General features: G+C 36.6%; 1 protein-coding gene across 1 annotated transcript in view; it reads right to left on the reverse strand.

The window, feature by feature from the left end:
• The window catches only part of LOC122404745 (carbonic anhydrase-related protein 10), a 252581-nt gene that overhangs the window by 58033 nt on the left and 175711 nt on the right, over positions 1 to 18837 (reverse strand). Inside the window, exon 5 of the mRNA XM_043408967.1 lies at positions 14181 to 14372. Coding sequence (XP_043264902.1) covers positions 14181 to 14372 — 192 coding nt within the window. The remainder of the gene's footprint in view (positions 1 to 14180; positions 14373 to 18837) is intronic.

The following is an 18837-nucleotide window of genomic DNA, read 5'->3' on the forward strand; positions in this document are numbered from 1 at the left end:
GCCGCCTTCCCACCCTCTATCCCGTCTCTTGGCTTCCCGAGGACCGGGCTGGATAAGGACACCGCGCGGATTTCGCTGTTCTCGCCCTTGGCTTCCCCTTACGTGACCGCGGGACCACGGATTAACCCTAGTTATCGATCACGGTCACCAACCTAAATATTTCCCCCAAAAATTTTTCTTTGGAAATCAACTCTACGAAGTTACATTGTATTACTGGACTGATCTATGATAGGTGATCCAGCAAGTGGTCGATCACTTGCTCTGTTTTATCGACAGAACTGAGATTTACGATTATATTTTGTTAAACGATAAATAAAATCATTCTAAATTAAAATAGAATATTATTTATTGTTTCTGAATTATTCTTGAGTTTTTAATATTTCAGAAACAATAAATAAAATCATTTTACTTTAATTTAGAATGATTTTATTTATTGTTTCTGAAATATTAAAAACTCAAGAATAATTCAGAAACAATAAGTAACATCATTTTATTTTAATTTAGAATGATTTTATTTATTGTTTCTGAAATATTAAAAGCTCACGAATAATTCAGAAACAATAAATAAAATCATTTTATTTTAATTTAGATTATTTTATTTTAATTTAAAATAATTTTATTTATTGTTTCTGGATTTTATTATTGTTTCTGAAATATTAAAAATTCAAGAATAATCCAAAAACAATAAATAAAATCGTTCTAAATTAAAATAGAATGATTCTATCTATTGTTTCAGAATTATTCTCGAGTTTTTAATATCACATTCAATACTGTCAATGCAATCCTTGATATGTTCTTTCACACAACATTATCTCGTGTCTCTACATTGTTCGTCATCGCTGACGAATTGGCCAAGACCATCGAACGCTCCTGTTGCGCTCCATTCTTGTGCCCGGAGCTGAGTTTACAGGGGGCCATAATAAATTGACTCGAACGAAGATGCCCTTGCAACAACGGCTCCGGTAGGATTACCGCGTAGTAAACGTTGCTCGAAAGGAAGAGTTGTAACGAGAGGGAAGTTGGCATTCATTCTTCCGGCGCGTAACGGGTCTTAAGTACTTAGCGAAACTCGTTTCAGCGGCGAAGTTGCGCGGGTTCGCGGATCCGCGAGCGTTCGGATATTTAATTCCAGCGCCGGAACACCGAGTGGATTCGAGACCGTGAGCATTTTTGTGTTCAGATCGTTTGGACTTTGATGCATCTTATAGTTTTGTATCCACCGTCGACGAATTAATGGCCGAGGAAGAATATCGGTTGCTCCTGTTGCTCCCCCGTAGTTGCACCTACAACGAATTTACAGCAGTTGCCTCGGACATAAATTTACTTGTACGAAGGAACTTCCGAATATACGTAAACTAAACTTGTAAAAGTTCGATGATTTGTGGGGGAAAAAAGCGAAAAAAAACGGGCTTCGAGGCACGTGGAAAATATGAAGAAGACTGTTCGGGGGAACGGTTCGAATTCGTAAAGAAAAGAGTTAAACTTACGGCTTAAATGTTTGAGGAAGAATTGAAAAATATTAGAGCCGGATCGTTCGCGAGTTTGTCCCGACTTCGATCCCTTTTTCATTTTAATTTTATACCACAACTTTTTAGCAACATCGGTTTTATATTTCCATTATATCGACGGCCGAGCGAAAATGTCGAGCGGGTTACTTTTATTCGCTTTTTTTTTTCGCGAATTTGAACGGCATTCGATTTGCGTGCAGATATGCACGTCGACCCGGGTCAAATAAAAATGGAAATTACAGGACAGTTTACGTCCGGAATAAATGCAATCCTTTTCCGGATTAAAATTTTATTTGCAATTAAACCACGACGAAGCTTTCTGCATTCGTCATCGACGACTCATTTTTTCCCCTGCGAGAAGCGAGCTATTACGTTTCACAATTTAATCCAGCGAAACGCAAATGAATTTTTTTTCCCCCACTGGCTTTTAATTTAATAGCCACAAAATAATAACTTAACGGTATTAAGAAGCTCGTGACTAATTCGTAGTATCGATTGCTCGAAAGCACGGTCGCTCCATTATCGCAATTACCAGCCGGCGTGCGTGTAACTAAATAAATAATTAGAATAAAAGAGACTTCGTGATTACTGAAATTATTCTACCCTTGTTCCCGTTATGAAATGGATGCGCCTAAATCTCTTTCTGTGCACGCACACAGAGCCGATGGACTCAATCATTTACGGAGATTATTAAAATATAAAGAGGGGGATTTAATCAGGACTCTTGGTCTCGTTATCGTCTCGTATTATAAATTCCAAATACGTCCCCTTGCTAGATTCGTCCACGAAAATTAATATTTGTTTCTTCGGCTATCTGTAAGATAGAGTACGTATTAATAATAATACGTAACATAGTATGTGTAGATTTTGTGTCTGGATATCGAATAATATCTTGGAATTTATAATATCGATATTATATACGAATATAGATGGGGATTCTAGGAAACAGTTAACGTCTACAATAATTAATAGGAATTTCTTAAAATTGTTTGGGTGTGTAGGGTCAAAGTAAATGTCAAAATAAACATAGAAGACAGCATACGTAGTTTTCTCCGGTCCTCTTCAAGAATTTAAATTAATTTTCAATGAAATAAATAATTTATAATCCAATTCTATCGCATACTAGTCGTATATAATCATTAGGAATTGCTGAAACTTTTTTGGGTATGCAGCGTCAAAATAAATTGCAAAATAAACATAGAAGACTGCATAAATTATAGTAGTTGGTATGACCAGTGGATAGGGGATGAAATGCCCTTTAAAATGAGCGTTCGTACCAGTCGATAGCGTAATTAGTTCCGGAGATATGAGGATTTTAGTTTCAAGTCGATGCGGTGGCTAGTTTCGGAGATATGAGGCTTCGAAGGTTTGTTTACATTCCATTGACGCGAGGTGAATGAACTCGTAGTAGACAGTGCGTAGTAAATTCTTGGAAATACTACGCTTCCGCGTCACGTGACTGTCTCGACTCACGCGCGAGAGAGAGGTCCAACGCGACGTGTCAGACGAAGACAGCGATAGTCGAATTAAAAAAAATTACCTTTTACATAAATTACGATATCTCGAAAACGGAAAGTCCGATCGTCAAAAACCAAAAACCATTTTGAAGGGGAAGGTTTACCGCTTCTAACAATACCTTAATAATGAATAAAGCACTAGTAGTTTCGGAACTACGCGCGTCTAAAGTTTTACTATTTTTAATACGCGTTGTTAGGCTGTTCTACGACGGTCAGCGAGTGAACAGTGGAATTTTAAAAATTACGCTTGTCTTTACACGACGATATCTCGAAAACGGAAAGTCCGATCGTCAAAAACCAAAAACCATTTTGAAGGGGAAGGTTTACCGCTTCTAACAATACCTTAATAATGAATAAAGCACTAGTAGTTTCGAAACTACACACGTTTAAAGTTTTACTATTTTTAATACGCGTTAATAGCTTCTTCTAAGACAGTAAGAGAGTGAATAGTGAAACTTTAAAAATTATGCCTTCGTTTAAACGACGATATCTCCAAATCAAAGAGTCAGATTGACATAAAACGAAAACCATTTTACAAGGGGAACCTCGCTGCTTCCAACAGTGGTTCAATTATAGAGAAAACACGAATGGCGTTGTAAAATTTATGTACTTTCAATACGCGTTGTTAGACTGTTTATCGCCTGCAAGTGAATTATTCTGATAATTTTATTCGTTTATAAAATGTTTTTAACGCCCACTGGACATTGATTATTTCAACAGGTGTATAGAAATTCCGTTACAAGCACGCAGCTATTCTGAATTTGTATTAAAGCGAGGAACAATTCTTACCAGACGGAAAAGAAAACTTTGTATTCCTCTTAACTGAGTAAATGGTTGTCGTTCTTGAAAACTTTCAATGGGATTGCCAGTCATTTGGCACATCGCGTTCTTTTCGTTATAGCGTAAAGTGATTCTTCAAACTGTGAAGCCTGACAGAAAAATTATGTCGACGGCCTTAATGCACCCCGTGGAAAAGTTTCTGTGATCAGACGCGATTAGATTTTGCAATTGCAGCGCGGGAACATTTTCCGTTTCAAAGTAAATATGCAAGTTTTCAACTGTTCTTCGTCCAACTTTGAAGCGCGATTATTATTCTTTCGTTCAATGCTGTTCAAATGAAAACTGTTGAAATTCAATATTTGACAATATTTGTTACACAAGGCGTGTCTAGGGAATTAAAAAAGGATTGTAAACGTATTAAACTGTCAAGAAAATTTGATTTCTGTTTAGCCTCGAAACGCTACGCGCCTAAATCTATGCACGGAGTCCGGTTCTGTGCAGGTTCTGAATTGCTTTGTAGAAATCAGTCTCCGTATTATTATGCAACCCGCGCGTTACATTGTTGTGGGCGTCTCCAATGGATTCGAAATAACGATCCTTCAAGTAGGATTTCAACTTGGGGAACAGAAAGTATTGGCAGATACCAAAGCCTGAACACGGAGGGTGGTTAAGAATAATAATGATTTGCATTGGGAGATATTCCCTAACGATAATCATATTATGAGAGGGAGCATTTCGAACCAACAAGAACCAATTACAAGAATTCTTTGTAAATTCTAACAGTATTAATCAAATTCAATATTATATCGAAGAGAATTTGCAGATGGAGCCTCAAACTTTTAGACAAATAATTTAAATTAATTTCATTATTTCATGGATAAAATTAGTTGAATAAGAAATAGTAGACGGTGAAATTGTTCTAAAAATTCTAAAAGTATTAATCGAATTCAATATTGTATCGAAGAGAATTTGCAGAAGGAGCCTGAAACTTTTAGACAAATAATTTAAATTAATTTCATTATTTCATGGATAAAATTAGTTGAATAAGAAATAGTAGACGGTGAAATTTTTCTACAAATTCTAAAAGTATTAATCGAATTCAATATTGTATCGAAGAGGATTTGCAGAAAGAGGCTGAAACTTTTAGACAAATAATTTAAATTAATTTCATTATTTCATGGATAAAATTAGTTGAATAAGAAATAGTAGACGGTGAAATTTTTCTACAAATTCTAAAAGTATTAATCGAATTCAATATTGTATCGAAGAGGATTTGCAGAAAGAGGCTGAAACTTTTAGACAAATAATTTAAATTAATTTCATTATTTCACGGATAAAATTAGTTGGATGAAGAATAGTAGGTGAAATTGTTACAGGAAGTAACCACGAGGTAATTGTGACGGTGTCAGGATTTTGCGACACTGTGTGTATTCCTATTAATGGTTAGCCATTCAGGATTGGCTCGCGCTATTGGGATCGTGAACGGTTCAATATTTATTGACTTGTACCGCCGTGGTACATTAACACTGCTATATACTGATCAACGTTGGTGAACTAATGACGTAATATTTATTCATATCAACGGCTACACACCAGTCACTCGTGATTGATTTCTGCGGCTGGAATTATTACCGAATTCCGCTACTCAAAAGATCCAACGATTCATGCTGTTATAAATATTAATAATCCGGGATCGGATATTTGACTTTTCAAGTGGTATTCTGTGTTCGCTAAAAATGTGATTTATAATTTAACCACCGACCGCTTAACGTCAATTCCATTTTGTATATTTTATAAGTTAGAAGCTTCTTTGTAATTTGATTTATTCATAAATAGGATTATCTTTCCCCCAAACAATTCAAATAAGTACTAGACATTATATATTATCTCGATGGTTTAAAGCAAATTCCCAAAAATTTTAAATCTATCCTTAAAATAATATTCTATGTTCCATGAACTTCAATGGATTGAAATCGATAAAAGCTCACTGATCACAAATTTCTAGTGCTTTCTCTTGAAAGGCCTCTAAAAAAAAATCTTAAAAATCGTCGATTATTTCTAAATTTTCTCTCGCTGAAAAATCAACAAATCGATATAACTTTAAATCAGTCCCATTAAAAATAACCGAAAATCCACCGATCACAAATTTCCAGTGCCTCCTGTTAAAAGGTTTGCCTTCAAAAAAAATTAAGAAATCGCGAAATTTAGTAGTTCTTCGATCGTCGATAAAAATTTCGCACCTTTGGCGCTGCGTTGCGATGGAAAACGAGTCGAAAAATTAATAAAGTCCACTCAGATTCCCTCTGGGAACGGGTCCTGAGTGATGTAGAGACCGCCGACGTCGCGGACAACGAGCATTCGAAATTTATCATTCGGTGGATCGTCGTGTTCGCGGGTTCATTCGTCAGCGGGGGTCTCGCGTAGGCGAGTCCCGGGCTGATACATCGTGGAAACGACGGGGTAGAAAGAGGAAGGGTGCCTCGGGGTGAAAGAAGAACAAGGGTGAAAATTGATGCGGCTGCGGGGGCCCGCTAGCACGGCCACTGATTGCGGTACGTCGCGCTCGGCACCTGCTCGCGTGCGGATTTCGCCGCGGAACACGTACGCGCGCGGCTGAATTATGTGCTCGATTAACCTCGAATCGATTTCGATCGCGTCGATGCAACACCGCGACCGCCGAAAAATAATGATTCCACGGGCTTTCGAACCAGCCGTGCGTCGTCTTCTTTTCGCGCGCGAAAACATCGAAAGATAGTCGATGGTCGATATCTAGCTGCTCTGGGAATCGATATCTCGCGATCGCGAACCAGACTAGAAGATACGAAGAAACTCGAACTCGTTTGTCGACGCTTATAAAAGTAATAATTAAAATAAATGTTGGATAAAATGTACAATGATAAAAATTAGATTCATTTAACATTTTACCGACCGGTACCGATTTTCTCTAGATTATACAGTATTTTCTCTATATAAGCTCAGAACTCGTCCACGATATAGACAAATATCGTATCCCCTCTACTTATCCCCACTGCGTACCGTTAGAACCCAGCACTCGTTGAACCGGCGAGTGTGCCTTCCTATGGGCGGTTCCCCAGGATAGCGGCCCGTTTGACGGTCGGTCGTCGAGCATTGTCAAATTTTTTATTTTTCCTTTTCTTGTTTTAAAACTTTTAACATGTCTGTGACAGTTTTCTGATTTAACTAAGATCAAGTACAACATAATTTTTATTATTGTTTTTCATAAATTATAATATACATTTGTCCTTTCTTTAAAGTGTATCCTCGTCTGAAAAAAGGAATTGTAATTTAATTGACGTATCATTTATTTGCTGAAATCGTGAGAGAACTCAGAGTAAAATAAGTTGGTTAAACAGTTCAAATTCGCAAGTTTGTATCTTTTTGAGTCATATCACTATTGCAGTAAATGAGCGATACATACATATATGTACTTTAGTTATGACACGATTTAACTAGTACATATACAATATTAAATCAACAACGAAATTTATCTTTATTTTTGTTCTTCCTTTTTTCGAACTTCATCAACATATTCGTGACACTTTTCTAATTAAAATGACACCAAATACGATATACAATTTAGGTCCTATTTACTAACGCAATAAGAAATCAAAGGCATGCATCGCTCAAGTGGCTCCACGTCGGCTGTATCGAAACACAGGCGATGTTTACGCGAGCCTATACAGAATCAGTATTTCATTCTGCGACCTCTACCAAGAGAGGTAGAGGTCAGAATTAGAACACCGATTTCGTATAGGCTCGCATAAACATCGCCTGTGTTTCGTTACAGCCGACCCGAAGCGAAGGAAGCGATAGCAAATTCGGCGATGCTCGGCCGCTCAGTCCCTCTTTGTCATATGCTCGCTGTTCTTTTCTATACTCGCCGCCTCCAGTAGGCGTCAACAAAGTATCAAGAATCGTTTCTCGTCCACGATATAGCCGAGCGTTGAGCCCCGAGAGCGTCGCTTCTATAGAGACAATACTGTATATCTATTCTTTTTTGTACTTATAGGAATGTTAAATGAAACTTTGCGACAGTGGTTACTATATTGTTCTCTTTCTGTTATTATAGGGTAATTAAATCTAGTGATATTTTTTATTTTCATGACAACCGATTAACAAGCTACCTGTCGGTAAAGCGTTGATCGGTAAAAAGTCGATAAATAGGCTACCGGTCGGTAAAGTGATAAGATAAAAACTTCTTCGAATAACAAATTTATAGCATCATTGATTGGTTGTAATGAACCTATAAATGCTGATTTGTTTGGACCTTTTCGATCTTGTATATATCCCAAAATTTTTCGTTTCAATATTGGTCATTAATTTACAATATAACTGACCAATATCGTAACATAATTTACAATACATTTATTTTGAACCAGAATATTACTATACACCCAATCTTTGCTTTTACACTTGACAATCGGTATCGAGAATGAAAACAATTTTACGTACGAGTATTATAACATAACTAACATAATTTACAATACATTTATTATAAACCAGAATATTACTATACACCCAATCTTTGCTTTTACACTTGACAATCGGTATCGAGAATGAAAACAATTTTACCAATATTATTGAAGCGTTCGTAAAGTTATTTTGACGCCCGTAGATGGCCATTTTCATGTCACTACGAAAGAAAACGTTATCGTCGACGATGGCTGGAGACTCTTATTTTCGATTGTGATTCTTAAAAGGTGCATCAAGCAACGCGTACGGGGTCGTATCGACGCTATCGGTCCGCTGTCACGAATATATCGACGATAACCAGCTATCCAAGGGATTACATTCTTCGATACGCGGCTTCGAACGCAACAGAACGGTTTCCAATTCTCGGTTTCGAAATAGTTCATTAAACGACGAACATGCATCGGGGAATTTTGAACGGATCATTTTGTCGCGCGATACTATCTGTTTCCTTTTTTTTTTTTTCACCCCCCTCCATCGCTATTCATCGCCGGAATTCGATATTAATTTCGTCGAAACGAACTCCGAGCGCTTTTCTGGCGCGCCGACGAACTTACTATCAAGCGTAATTTTGGCTCAGTGTTTTTCAAACCTTTTCCCTCGAACGCCTCTAAAACAGGATTAAAGAATTAATTTCGTTTTGTATTTAAAAATTTGCGATATTTGCAGATCCTTTTTTTCATTTCGTTTAAATGGTCCCCGTATTTATCAATTTAGCTTTTTTTCATACGCTGTTTATCGAAGCGATGCGCATAAACGCGAAAAGAGTATCGAATCCCGTGGTTTTTATTGGGATTTACTTAATTCCATCGAACGGGGAATTAATCTTTTCGCGTGAAACAGCGACGACAAATTCGCGTTTGTTCCCAGATGAAACTTATCGTAGGATTTTGTTGCTTTTAATGAAATTTAAGAGGATCAAAAGCACCGAATATGTTATAAAAATTGGATAAACGTTTGTTCGATAGGATTGGTTATTCTAATTTTTTTTGAAATTAATTTCAAAAGGCTGGATAATGTATAAAACAGGTTGACCATGAAGTTTCGAGGCTCGAAAGAACGACTGCCACGTTAAAAAATGCACATTTCTTTCCCCCCGTCTTTCGATAAGCGTTTTTTATATTTCCGGAAAGTACCATTCCAGTTGTTCGAACGCTTTGTAAGTAAAGCGTTATCGGTAATATATTCAAGGTGAACCGTATAATTAACAGGCGTGCAATTCTTAACCGATAACGCGTTTCAATTTATGTACCCGAGATCTTTCCAGGTTCGAACAGTTCCACTGCGAGTGTGTGGAATATTCCGTCGAGGCACTTTATGTTAATTAACGTTTGAAACAACGTTTAGTATTCGAGTACACGGCGGGAAATACGGCGCCCCGGCGATTCAAAATAGATATTCGCAGCTAACACGGCGAACTTTGCAACTAATGAAATGTTCTTCGCGGATCTGGCGAGCAGCATGGTTCTTTCATTTAGGGAGCAAGGTTCGAGAAAGCTTTTAACTTATTTAATCCTATCTCGCGAAGAGATAACTGTTTCCATAAAATTAGCTGCCCTCTACGCGAAACCATTTTCGCGTCAGGCTGCATGATAAATCGGACCGAGGACGCGATAAATAACTTTTTACGGTTCGATCGTGCCCCTGCTTTGCGATTAAAAAATAATCGAACCGAAATTCGATCGAGTTCTTTGTTTTATACGAAATATTTTTTAGTGAACTATTCAACGAAAGAGTGTTTCTCGTTGTTACGGCTAATTCTGTCGCCCTGAGAACGTACTGGACTTCCACATTATCGAGAATCAATAATTACGGTCGCTTGTCAGGGTCATTAATTATGTTTTTATTTCCCCGGGGCATGGGAGTGCGAGTTACTCGTTTTACAAGATGCATAAAAAGGAAAACGTAAAAATAAAGGCTGGTAAACAGATGGTATTATAACCAGAGGAAATTACATTGACTCAAAAGAAATTTTATAATTAATAAGTACTAGCAATATTCGTGCGTTTTCATACAGCTTCGAATCACTATTTTTAGATACTCTGCATTGAAATTTTCACGAAATTGGAAAGTAATAAATTTTAAAACTATTGGATACAAATGTCACGTGGCTGGAACAAGCGAATAACAAATGTGGCGGATGGGACGATTGAAAATTCTTATTGGAAACCTCTACGGATTCGAGATTATTCGAGGAACACCTGATATCTTTCCATCGAGTACGAAATTCGATGTCGTAGCAAGTGGTAGACATTTCGAGCGTTTCCTCAGGTCCTCTTCAAGAATTTCAATTAATTTTCAATGAAATAAATTATTTATAATCCGATTCTATCGCATACCAGTCGTATATAATCGATAGGAATTTCTCAAAATTCTTTGGGTGTGTAATGTCAAAGTAAATTGCAAAATAAACATAGAAGACAGCATAAATTATAGTAGTTGGTATGGCCATCGGATAGGGGATGAAATGCCCTTTAAAATGAGCGTTTAAACCAGTCGAAAGCGTAATTAGTTTCGGAGATATGAGGCTTCGAAGCTTTGTTTACGTTTCATTGTCTCGAGGTCAATGACCTCACAAATAGTAAACAGTGAAACAGAGAAATATTACGCTTTTACATAAATTACGATATCTCGAAAACGGAAAGTCCGATCGTCAAAAACCAAAAACCAGTTTAAAGAGGAAGGTTTATCGCTTACAATGGCGGCTTAATTATTAATAAAACCCTAGTAGTTTCGAAACTGTACGCGTCTAAAGTTTTAGTATTTTTAATACGCGTTGATAGCTCTTTTCTAAGGCAGTGAGAGAGTTCCTAGTGGAAATTGAAAAATTACCCTTTCACTTAAATTACAATATTTCCAAAACGGAAAATTCGACATAAATGAAAAAACTATTTCAAAGAGGAAGTTTTGTAGCTTCGAATGGTGGTTCAATTTCGGATAAAACGTGAGTAGTCTCGGAACTACACGCATCTAACTTTTTAGTATTCTTAATAAGACTATTGTAAGACGCTGAGTGGAATTTTAGAAATTACTCCTTCATTTCAATTACGAAAACCATTTCAAACTGGAAGATTTACCGCTTCTAACAGTGGCTCAATTATGCAGAAAACTTTTATACTGTTCTACGTCAATGAAAGCTGAAGATTCTCTCCTTTCATGTTTTATTTTTTACAAAAAAATATCAATTTTAGTAGGCAAAACATATATACATATTTCTCTCAGAAAACAATAAGATCTAGAAGTCAATACTGAAAAATTCATCGCACGTTTACTATAAGAAACATCGTGAAGTTAAATGGCTCTAAAATAACATTGCACGTTAATTCTAAACGAAATATTAAAAACGGTCGTTTGACCGTAGGTTTAGTGTTGAGTATTTGCATTCGCGTAGCACTGCGTGCAATTGTTCTATTATTCCCAACAGAACGCACGATGTCCAAAAAGAAATTCCAGAGCGACCTTGCCGCACTTGACTCTAATTAAAATCGAAATCGTCGACGATAACTGGAGCTGCACGACATTCTTTCGCGGGCCGTCGTGTCGGCCACGAGAATTGGGTCGTACGTAGAGAGGGTTTTGCACACCCGGTGGGATGAGCAGGCGGCGGTTAATTGGGTCATCGTCGCGTCACGTTTAACGAATGTTTAATTTGTCTCATCGCGAGGCCCCCCGGCTCAAGATTAATTTCGATTCGGTCGCGTCAAGTCTAATCGTGTCTTCGGTCTCGCCGGGCAAACATGATGTCAGAGTATCGATCCCTGTTACAGCACGAATTTATCATAACGCGACGACACACCAAATTCATCGGTTCGAGACCTTGGACTTTCCAGTCGATTTATCGTACGTACCAATTATGAGCTACGTCTACGTACTCCAGCGAATTAGGAACTCTGTGCCTCGTAGGTAAGACCGACGTACAAATATTGGGTTTCGATATTCATTGTCGATCTTGCGCATAATAGGAACAGGCACTCTAGCTGCAGTTATGACAGCAGCCACTCTTGGGAGTTTTCCTGCGTGCCAGATTGACATCCCCTATCTGTCACGTCGTTGCACGTTCCCGTGGCCTATTACATCCCCCTGGCAAAAGGTGTTCCATCAAACGAATCGACGTCGCCATAGGCAAAGATGCGCGGTACACGTGTTTATACGTCAACCGGAATTTAGTGAGTTTTTAAAAAGAACGATTCGATGTTACGAAACGACACTTGGAAATTCTATGCGTTATACGTATAATATCGTGAACGTTGCTCTAAAATTAACACTCTGAAACTCATCGATGTATCCATATCGTCTCGTTACGAATTATTTTTAATATTTCTCGATTAATCTCGTCTCAATTATTTCGCAATATTTTCTGGAAATTATTAGTATATATACATTTCTCCAAGAGATTTAAAATAAGTGATGAGACCAAGAAAATGAGGCCAAAAAATTGTATCCATATTTGGGATCACATTAGCAATCTATGTTTCTTTAGAAAGAGTTGAATTATATTTATTCTAAGTAAATGAACTACAGAAAACTGATTCGTTACTATTTCATGCCCATAGAATCGAGCATTTGAATGTTGTTTTCTGGCGATATTTCATCAGTTTTGTTTTATCTTGTGTATTGGAAGTGTGATCAAATTAATTTGGTTAGTAATGCCCCAGTGGAAGTTATGTAAGTGAGCAAGAAAAAGGCAAAATTTTAGCTTTTCACGAAAGTAATGTGAAAATACGTGAAATTGCATGTAGACCAATTCCAATTGACAGTATATGTGAGTAAAGTCTTTTATAAGGAAATAGTGTTCCCAATTCTAGATTATTATGTATACCGGTATGACAAAATATTTTTCCACGGGTTCGATTAACTTTTTCGCGTGGAATCGCTTCATTTCCGATCGGGTGTCATTCGTTACGGGACAACCTATATAACATTAATGTAACGCGTTATTTCTAACGAGAAAAGTTTCGGGTTTACTGTTATTCTCGAAGTAATTTCGTCCGATAACTTTAGTTATCGAAGTTATTTCGAACCTCGTTCAGATGCGACGTGTAGGAAATAAGACGAGCTGGAAAAATATAGAGGAAATAAAAGGGACCAAGTTTCCAGCGAACGCTAGAGGCTCTTTGCGTTTAAAAATCGAAGCAACGGTTGGATTAAATCTATTTTTAAAGCCGGGAAATTTTTTTGCAGCCAGTCGGAAGCGATAGAAACGAAATGGAAGCTCGCGTTAATTTATAATTAAGGGCTAGAATTATCAATAGCAATATTGGTTTCATGAAATTCATTTTTAAAGCATTTTAAAGGCTTAATTACTGATTCTCTTTCGTTCCTCGGTACCTATTTTCTATTCTTCGTTCCAGTTTCGTTGTGGCTATTTTTCTAAATCGCTAATTGTCAATCCTTTTTCTCTTATTATTCATTAATTTTTTCCCCAATTATTCGTGTCTTTTATATACTCGTAATTCGAGCATCTTTTTTATACGAGTTTTCAATTTGGCACGTTTTCGGGGCAGGAAAAGAGATTTTCTATTTTCTACATCTACGAATTTCTCTATTTAGAAACATTTTTATATTTAGGTGTTTTACATAACGGTACGTAGTTAATGTTTTCACGTCAAAAATTGTTCATAGATCCTTTTTGCACTACTTATCGAAATCATCTCCGTTATAAAAATGTGTTTAAATATAGAAATTCATAGATATAGAAAATAGAAAATCTCTTGTCCTGCCCCAAAACGTGCTAAATTGAAAACTCGTGAAAATTCGAATTAGGAGTACATATAAGACACGAATAGTTTCTTTTACAGAGATTTTGAAATTCTCTGTTTGTCCTATACACGCGTCTCTCTGAACACGATTTCATGAACTTACATCGTGGAAAAGAGCTACTCACCTCGGCGGGGAAAGCGTAGTTGTTGATTTGATGCTCCGAGCCATGATCGTTTTCCAGCCCGTAGTGAATGTAGATCTCCTCGAATTGGTAGTGATAGGCCAAAGGACCACCCGTTATATTGACTCGAACCTTTGCTTCCCGATCCGCTCTGAACACCAGGAACTGACCGGTGTTGTGCAAATGTCCAGAAACCTGTAAACGAAATTGATCGAATTCTTTCCAGTGTGAAAGCTTATGAAAATATATTTAAAATAGACTGTCGGAAGATATAGCATTGAATTTTCTTTTACAATACGTACAGGATGTCGTAGGAAAATATAGCAAACAAATTTGAACAAAATGAACGACGAAAAAAATTAAATTAAATTAACCTGTCGACGATTATTCGAATAACGATATTCGAAATTTTAATAGAAGATTCTAGAGGCCAAAATAAGACGAAAATCAAGAATATCAATTTGTTGATTGAGACTTCGTTAAAAAGTTATTAATGTTTAAAGTTCCGCCCATACTGATTTTTTTTCTAGAAAGTGAGTAGGATTTCGGGGGTATGTGTAATGACCAAAAATGATTGCAATCGACCCCTGCAATGGAAAATAATTTTTTTAGAACGATTTGAAAAATCTTTTTTTCGCCGAAAAATTTCAGCATCTACCCTAATTTTTTACTCGAAAGTGGGTAGGATTTTGGAGGTATGTCTATTCACCAAAAGTGATTATAATGGACCCCCGCAAATGAAAATAATTTTTTTAAAGCGATTTGAAATTTTTTATTTTCATCAAAAAATTTAGAAAACTTTTGAATTTTTTTTTCGAAAGTGGATAGGAATTCGGGGGTACGTCTATTCACCAAAAGTGACTATAATGGACCCCCGCAACTGAAAATAATTTTTTCAGAACGATTTGAAATTTTTTACTAACTTTTTAACGAAGCCTCAATCAGAAAATTGATATTCTTGATTTTCGTTTTATTTCGACCTCTAGAATCTCCCATTAAAATTTTCCCGAGGGGTGGTCGAACACCCTGTATGGCAATATTCGAATATTTGAATATTCGGAGCCAGTACCTATGTTGTATTAAATTAGTCGAACAATCCAGACCGTACGCGCTGGTCGTAATTAATAATAGTGCTTGCTCTGGGCAAGCAGATTAATCTCGATATCGTATTAAGTCAAAATAGATATCAGCAACAGTCAATCGCGAATCAAGATAGACATTGACGGGCATTGGCAATTACAATGTACTCGGTACGAAATTTGATTATCGAGTAATATCTGTGACAATACCAAGTTGCATAAGAAAAATACATTTTTGGATTTCTTTTCGCCTGCAAGCTATGTTCTGAAGTTTCACAAATAATTTCTAAATAGAGTGTGTTTTTTACGGGAATTAAAATGCACGTTAATCGAGTGAAATCGCGAGGGAAACATATTTGGAAATTCGAGGGTAGTTTCGTGGATATTGGTTTCTCGTTTCATAATATTATTGTGTTTCGAAAAATACAGTTAACGAAATAGAACAGAAAGTCGATAATTTAATTAATTCGACTAATATTTGAATAGCCAAGCGTCTGAGGATATTTATTATTCGAATATTTAATAATTTTAGAACCTCCAACCCTAATTTATATTCGTAACCAAACCGTAGTACGTATTGCTCTATTAGCGAGGGTAAAAAAAAGCATAAATGGTGATAAACGAAGCGGGGGGAAATATAAATTTCCAACGAACACTTTCCCTTGGTAAATAATATGAAGCTTCGCGCTTTCTTTTGCCTAACAGCTATCGTAATTACGATCCTGCGTTTATTTGCCCTTTCATTCGGCTCGAGGGCCGCGGAAATAAAACCGGCACGCTGGAAGCGGGGCAAAACGATACAGAGAAAAGGAAAACACGATGCACGGGATATAATTAAAATAGCATAACTCTATTAAGTCCCGCACGAAACGCAATTATCACGTATTACGCGTTCCGGGCAAATCATTTTCATTTAAATCACCTTTATCCCCCCTCTCCCCCCCCTAAAATTTCAATCCACGTTCATTAAATTAAAATTTCACGTATAAAATTCCGCCATAGTCGCCGTACTTTAACGAAAATTAATATGTGATCAAACTATCCCAAAAACGAACTCCAATCGAGTCTAAAAAACAGAATATTTCACAAGTTCTGTGGAAAAGTTCCTAATGGCACACATTTTTTTCCAAAAATTCACTCTTTTTCTCGAGCTCGTTAACAAATATTCACAGTACCTTTTTTAACGATATTATTCAACTTTAGCATACTGAAACGCGTAAAAAATTAACGTATCAAATTGACAAGTACAGTTTGCTTGGATTGTATTATTTTGATACTACTTTTACCATAAAAGTAAAATGGGGAGCGTAAAATTTCGAGGACAAATGGTGGACGCTTGTTGTTGTTCCGATTTGTATCTGGGAAATAAACTCGCTAAACGCAGAGCGACGTGTTTTCGATTCTAAAATTTGGACTTTTATCGTCGCGGGTAACTTCGACTCGTGTCGTAAACTCGGAATTAGTATTAGTCGTTTCCCGGGGAGCAAACGATCGGGTCCTAAACCAAACAAGGCTGACTTTTGTTGTGATTTCAGTGCTCGTTACCGGCCGAGCAGCATGAAAATTTCAAGAATACGTGCCGCGAATCGAAAGGACAGCCCGCCATAATGGAATATATCCGCCCCGGGGTGAATGAAAGCCAACGCTCGAAACGCGCGAATATGAAAATAGAATGCCAGGTTAAGTGAGACGAATCGATCTAAGTGCGACAGAAATTTTATGTATCGTTTGCTCATCGATTATCGCGATGAAACATTTCTTCTCGAACGAATACTCTTCATAACTTCTTTTTTTATTAGAAACATACATCCAACGACACTCTCGATAATGGAATATTTAAATATAGCAACGATTAATTAGTTTTCAAAGAGTTTTATAGAAACTGACGATATACCAGACTTTCAGAAAATAAAAGAGACGAATAAACAAATTTTTTACGGATTCAAATCCGACGTTTTCCAATTATGTACTTGGCAAGTGGTAAATTAAGGAAACTTGTTACTTGGAATGTTAAAAGTAAATTTAATGTTTTTGCGTTTAAAATAAAAGCTTTGGTAGTTGTTTGCTTTACGAAGTTACTGTTGCATCGCGATAATGGAATGTTTAAATATAGCAACGATTAATGATCGAGCCTTAAAATATATACTGAGACTAATTTTACAATTTACAAAGAGTTTTATAGAAACTGACGACACACGAGACTTTCAGAAAATAAAAGAGACGGATAAACAAATTTTTTACGGATTTAAATCCGACGTTTTCCAATTATGTACTTGGCAAGTGGTAAATTAAGGAAACTTGTTACTTGGAATGTTAAAAGTAAATTTAATGTTTTTGCGTTTAAAATAAAAGCTTTTGTAGTTGTTTGCTTTACGAATTTACTGTTGCATCGCGATAATGGAATGTTTAAATATAGCAACGATTAATGATCGAGCCTTAAAATATATACTGAGACTAATTTTGCAATATTCAAAGAGTTTTATAGAAACTGACGACACACGAGACTTTCAGAAAATACAAGAGACGGATAAACAAATTTTTTACGGATTTAAATCCGATGTTTTCCAATTATGTACTTGGCAAGTGGTAAATTAAGGAAACTTGTTACTTGGAATGTTAAAAGTAAATTTAATGTTTTTGCGTTTAAAATAAAAGCTTTTGTAGTTGTTTGCTTTACGAATTTACCTTCAAATATATACTGAGATTAATTTTTGCAATTTTCAAAGAGTTTTATAGAAACTAACAATACAGGAGACTTTCAGAAAATAGAAAAGACGCATAGAGGAATTTTTTTACGGATTTAAATCCGACATTTTCTTTACTACTCGGCGAGCGGTGAATTAAGGAGACTTGTTATTTGGAACGTTGAAATGTAAATTTAATGTTTTTTGCGTTCGAAATAAAAACGTTCGCAGTTGTTTGCTTTATGAATTTACTGTTGCGCCGCGACACGTGCATCGTAAACATCAACTACCACTTACTCGGATCATATCGTAGGATTAAGAGAACCACGGTTTCATCAGGATTAAACGGTCATTCCGCTTTGGGAGTTCAGGGAAAAGCTTAGCGTGTAAGTAAAACGAAGAAGCGAAACAACGCTGTTCGAAAATTTGTCCCGCGAGCCCGTCGAAGAATATCCGGATATTCCGCCTATAAAGTAGAGCGAGATCGCCTATTTATTTAACGAATTGAACGTCGGACGTGTACAAAGACTCGCGTTGCCTGGTTGAAATTACAATTTCCTTCGAACGTCTGGTACTGGAGTATGTGTTTGTGTTTCGGTAAGATAACACGCCTGGTTATATCGTTCACATAGTTAAACAACCGGTTTGATGAGAGTCGAGTAACTAAATTGGACTGACCATCGCGTTTACTTCATACGAACGTAATCGGAAATTCGCACAAAAACAAAATACCTCACTGTGCTTGCAGTGTGATTTGCAAAATAAAAATCGATAATAGCCAGCAACTATAAAATCATTAGCGATCGGGGGAAAGAAATTTCACACTGGATTGAAAGTTAAAAGCCTCGATCGAAAACTTTTAATTGATTTTTTACAAAAATTTTTCAACTAACAAAG

The sequence above is a fragment of the Colletes gigas genome, unplaced genomic scaffold (assembly GCF_013123115.1).
Source record: "Colletes gigas isolate AHSC1104 unplaced genomic scaffold, ASM1312311v1 Colletes_gigas_Sc00003, whole genome shotgun sequence".
Lineage (NCBI taxonomy): Eukaryota > Metazoa > Arthropoda > Insecta > Hymenoptera > Colletidae > Colletes > Colletes gigas.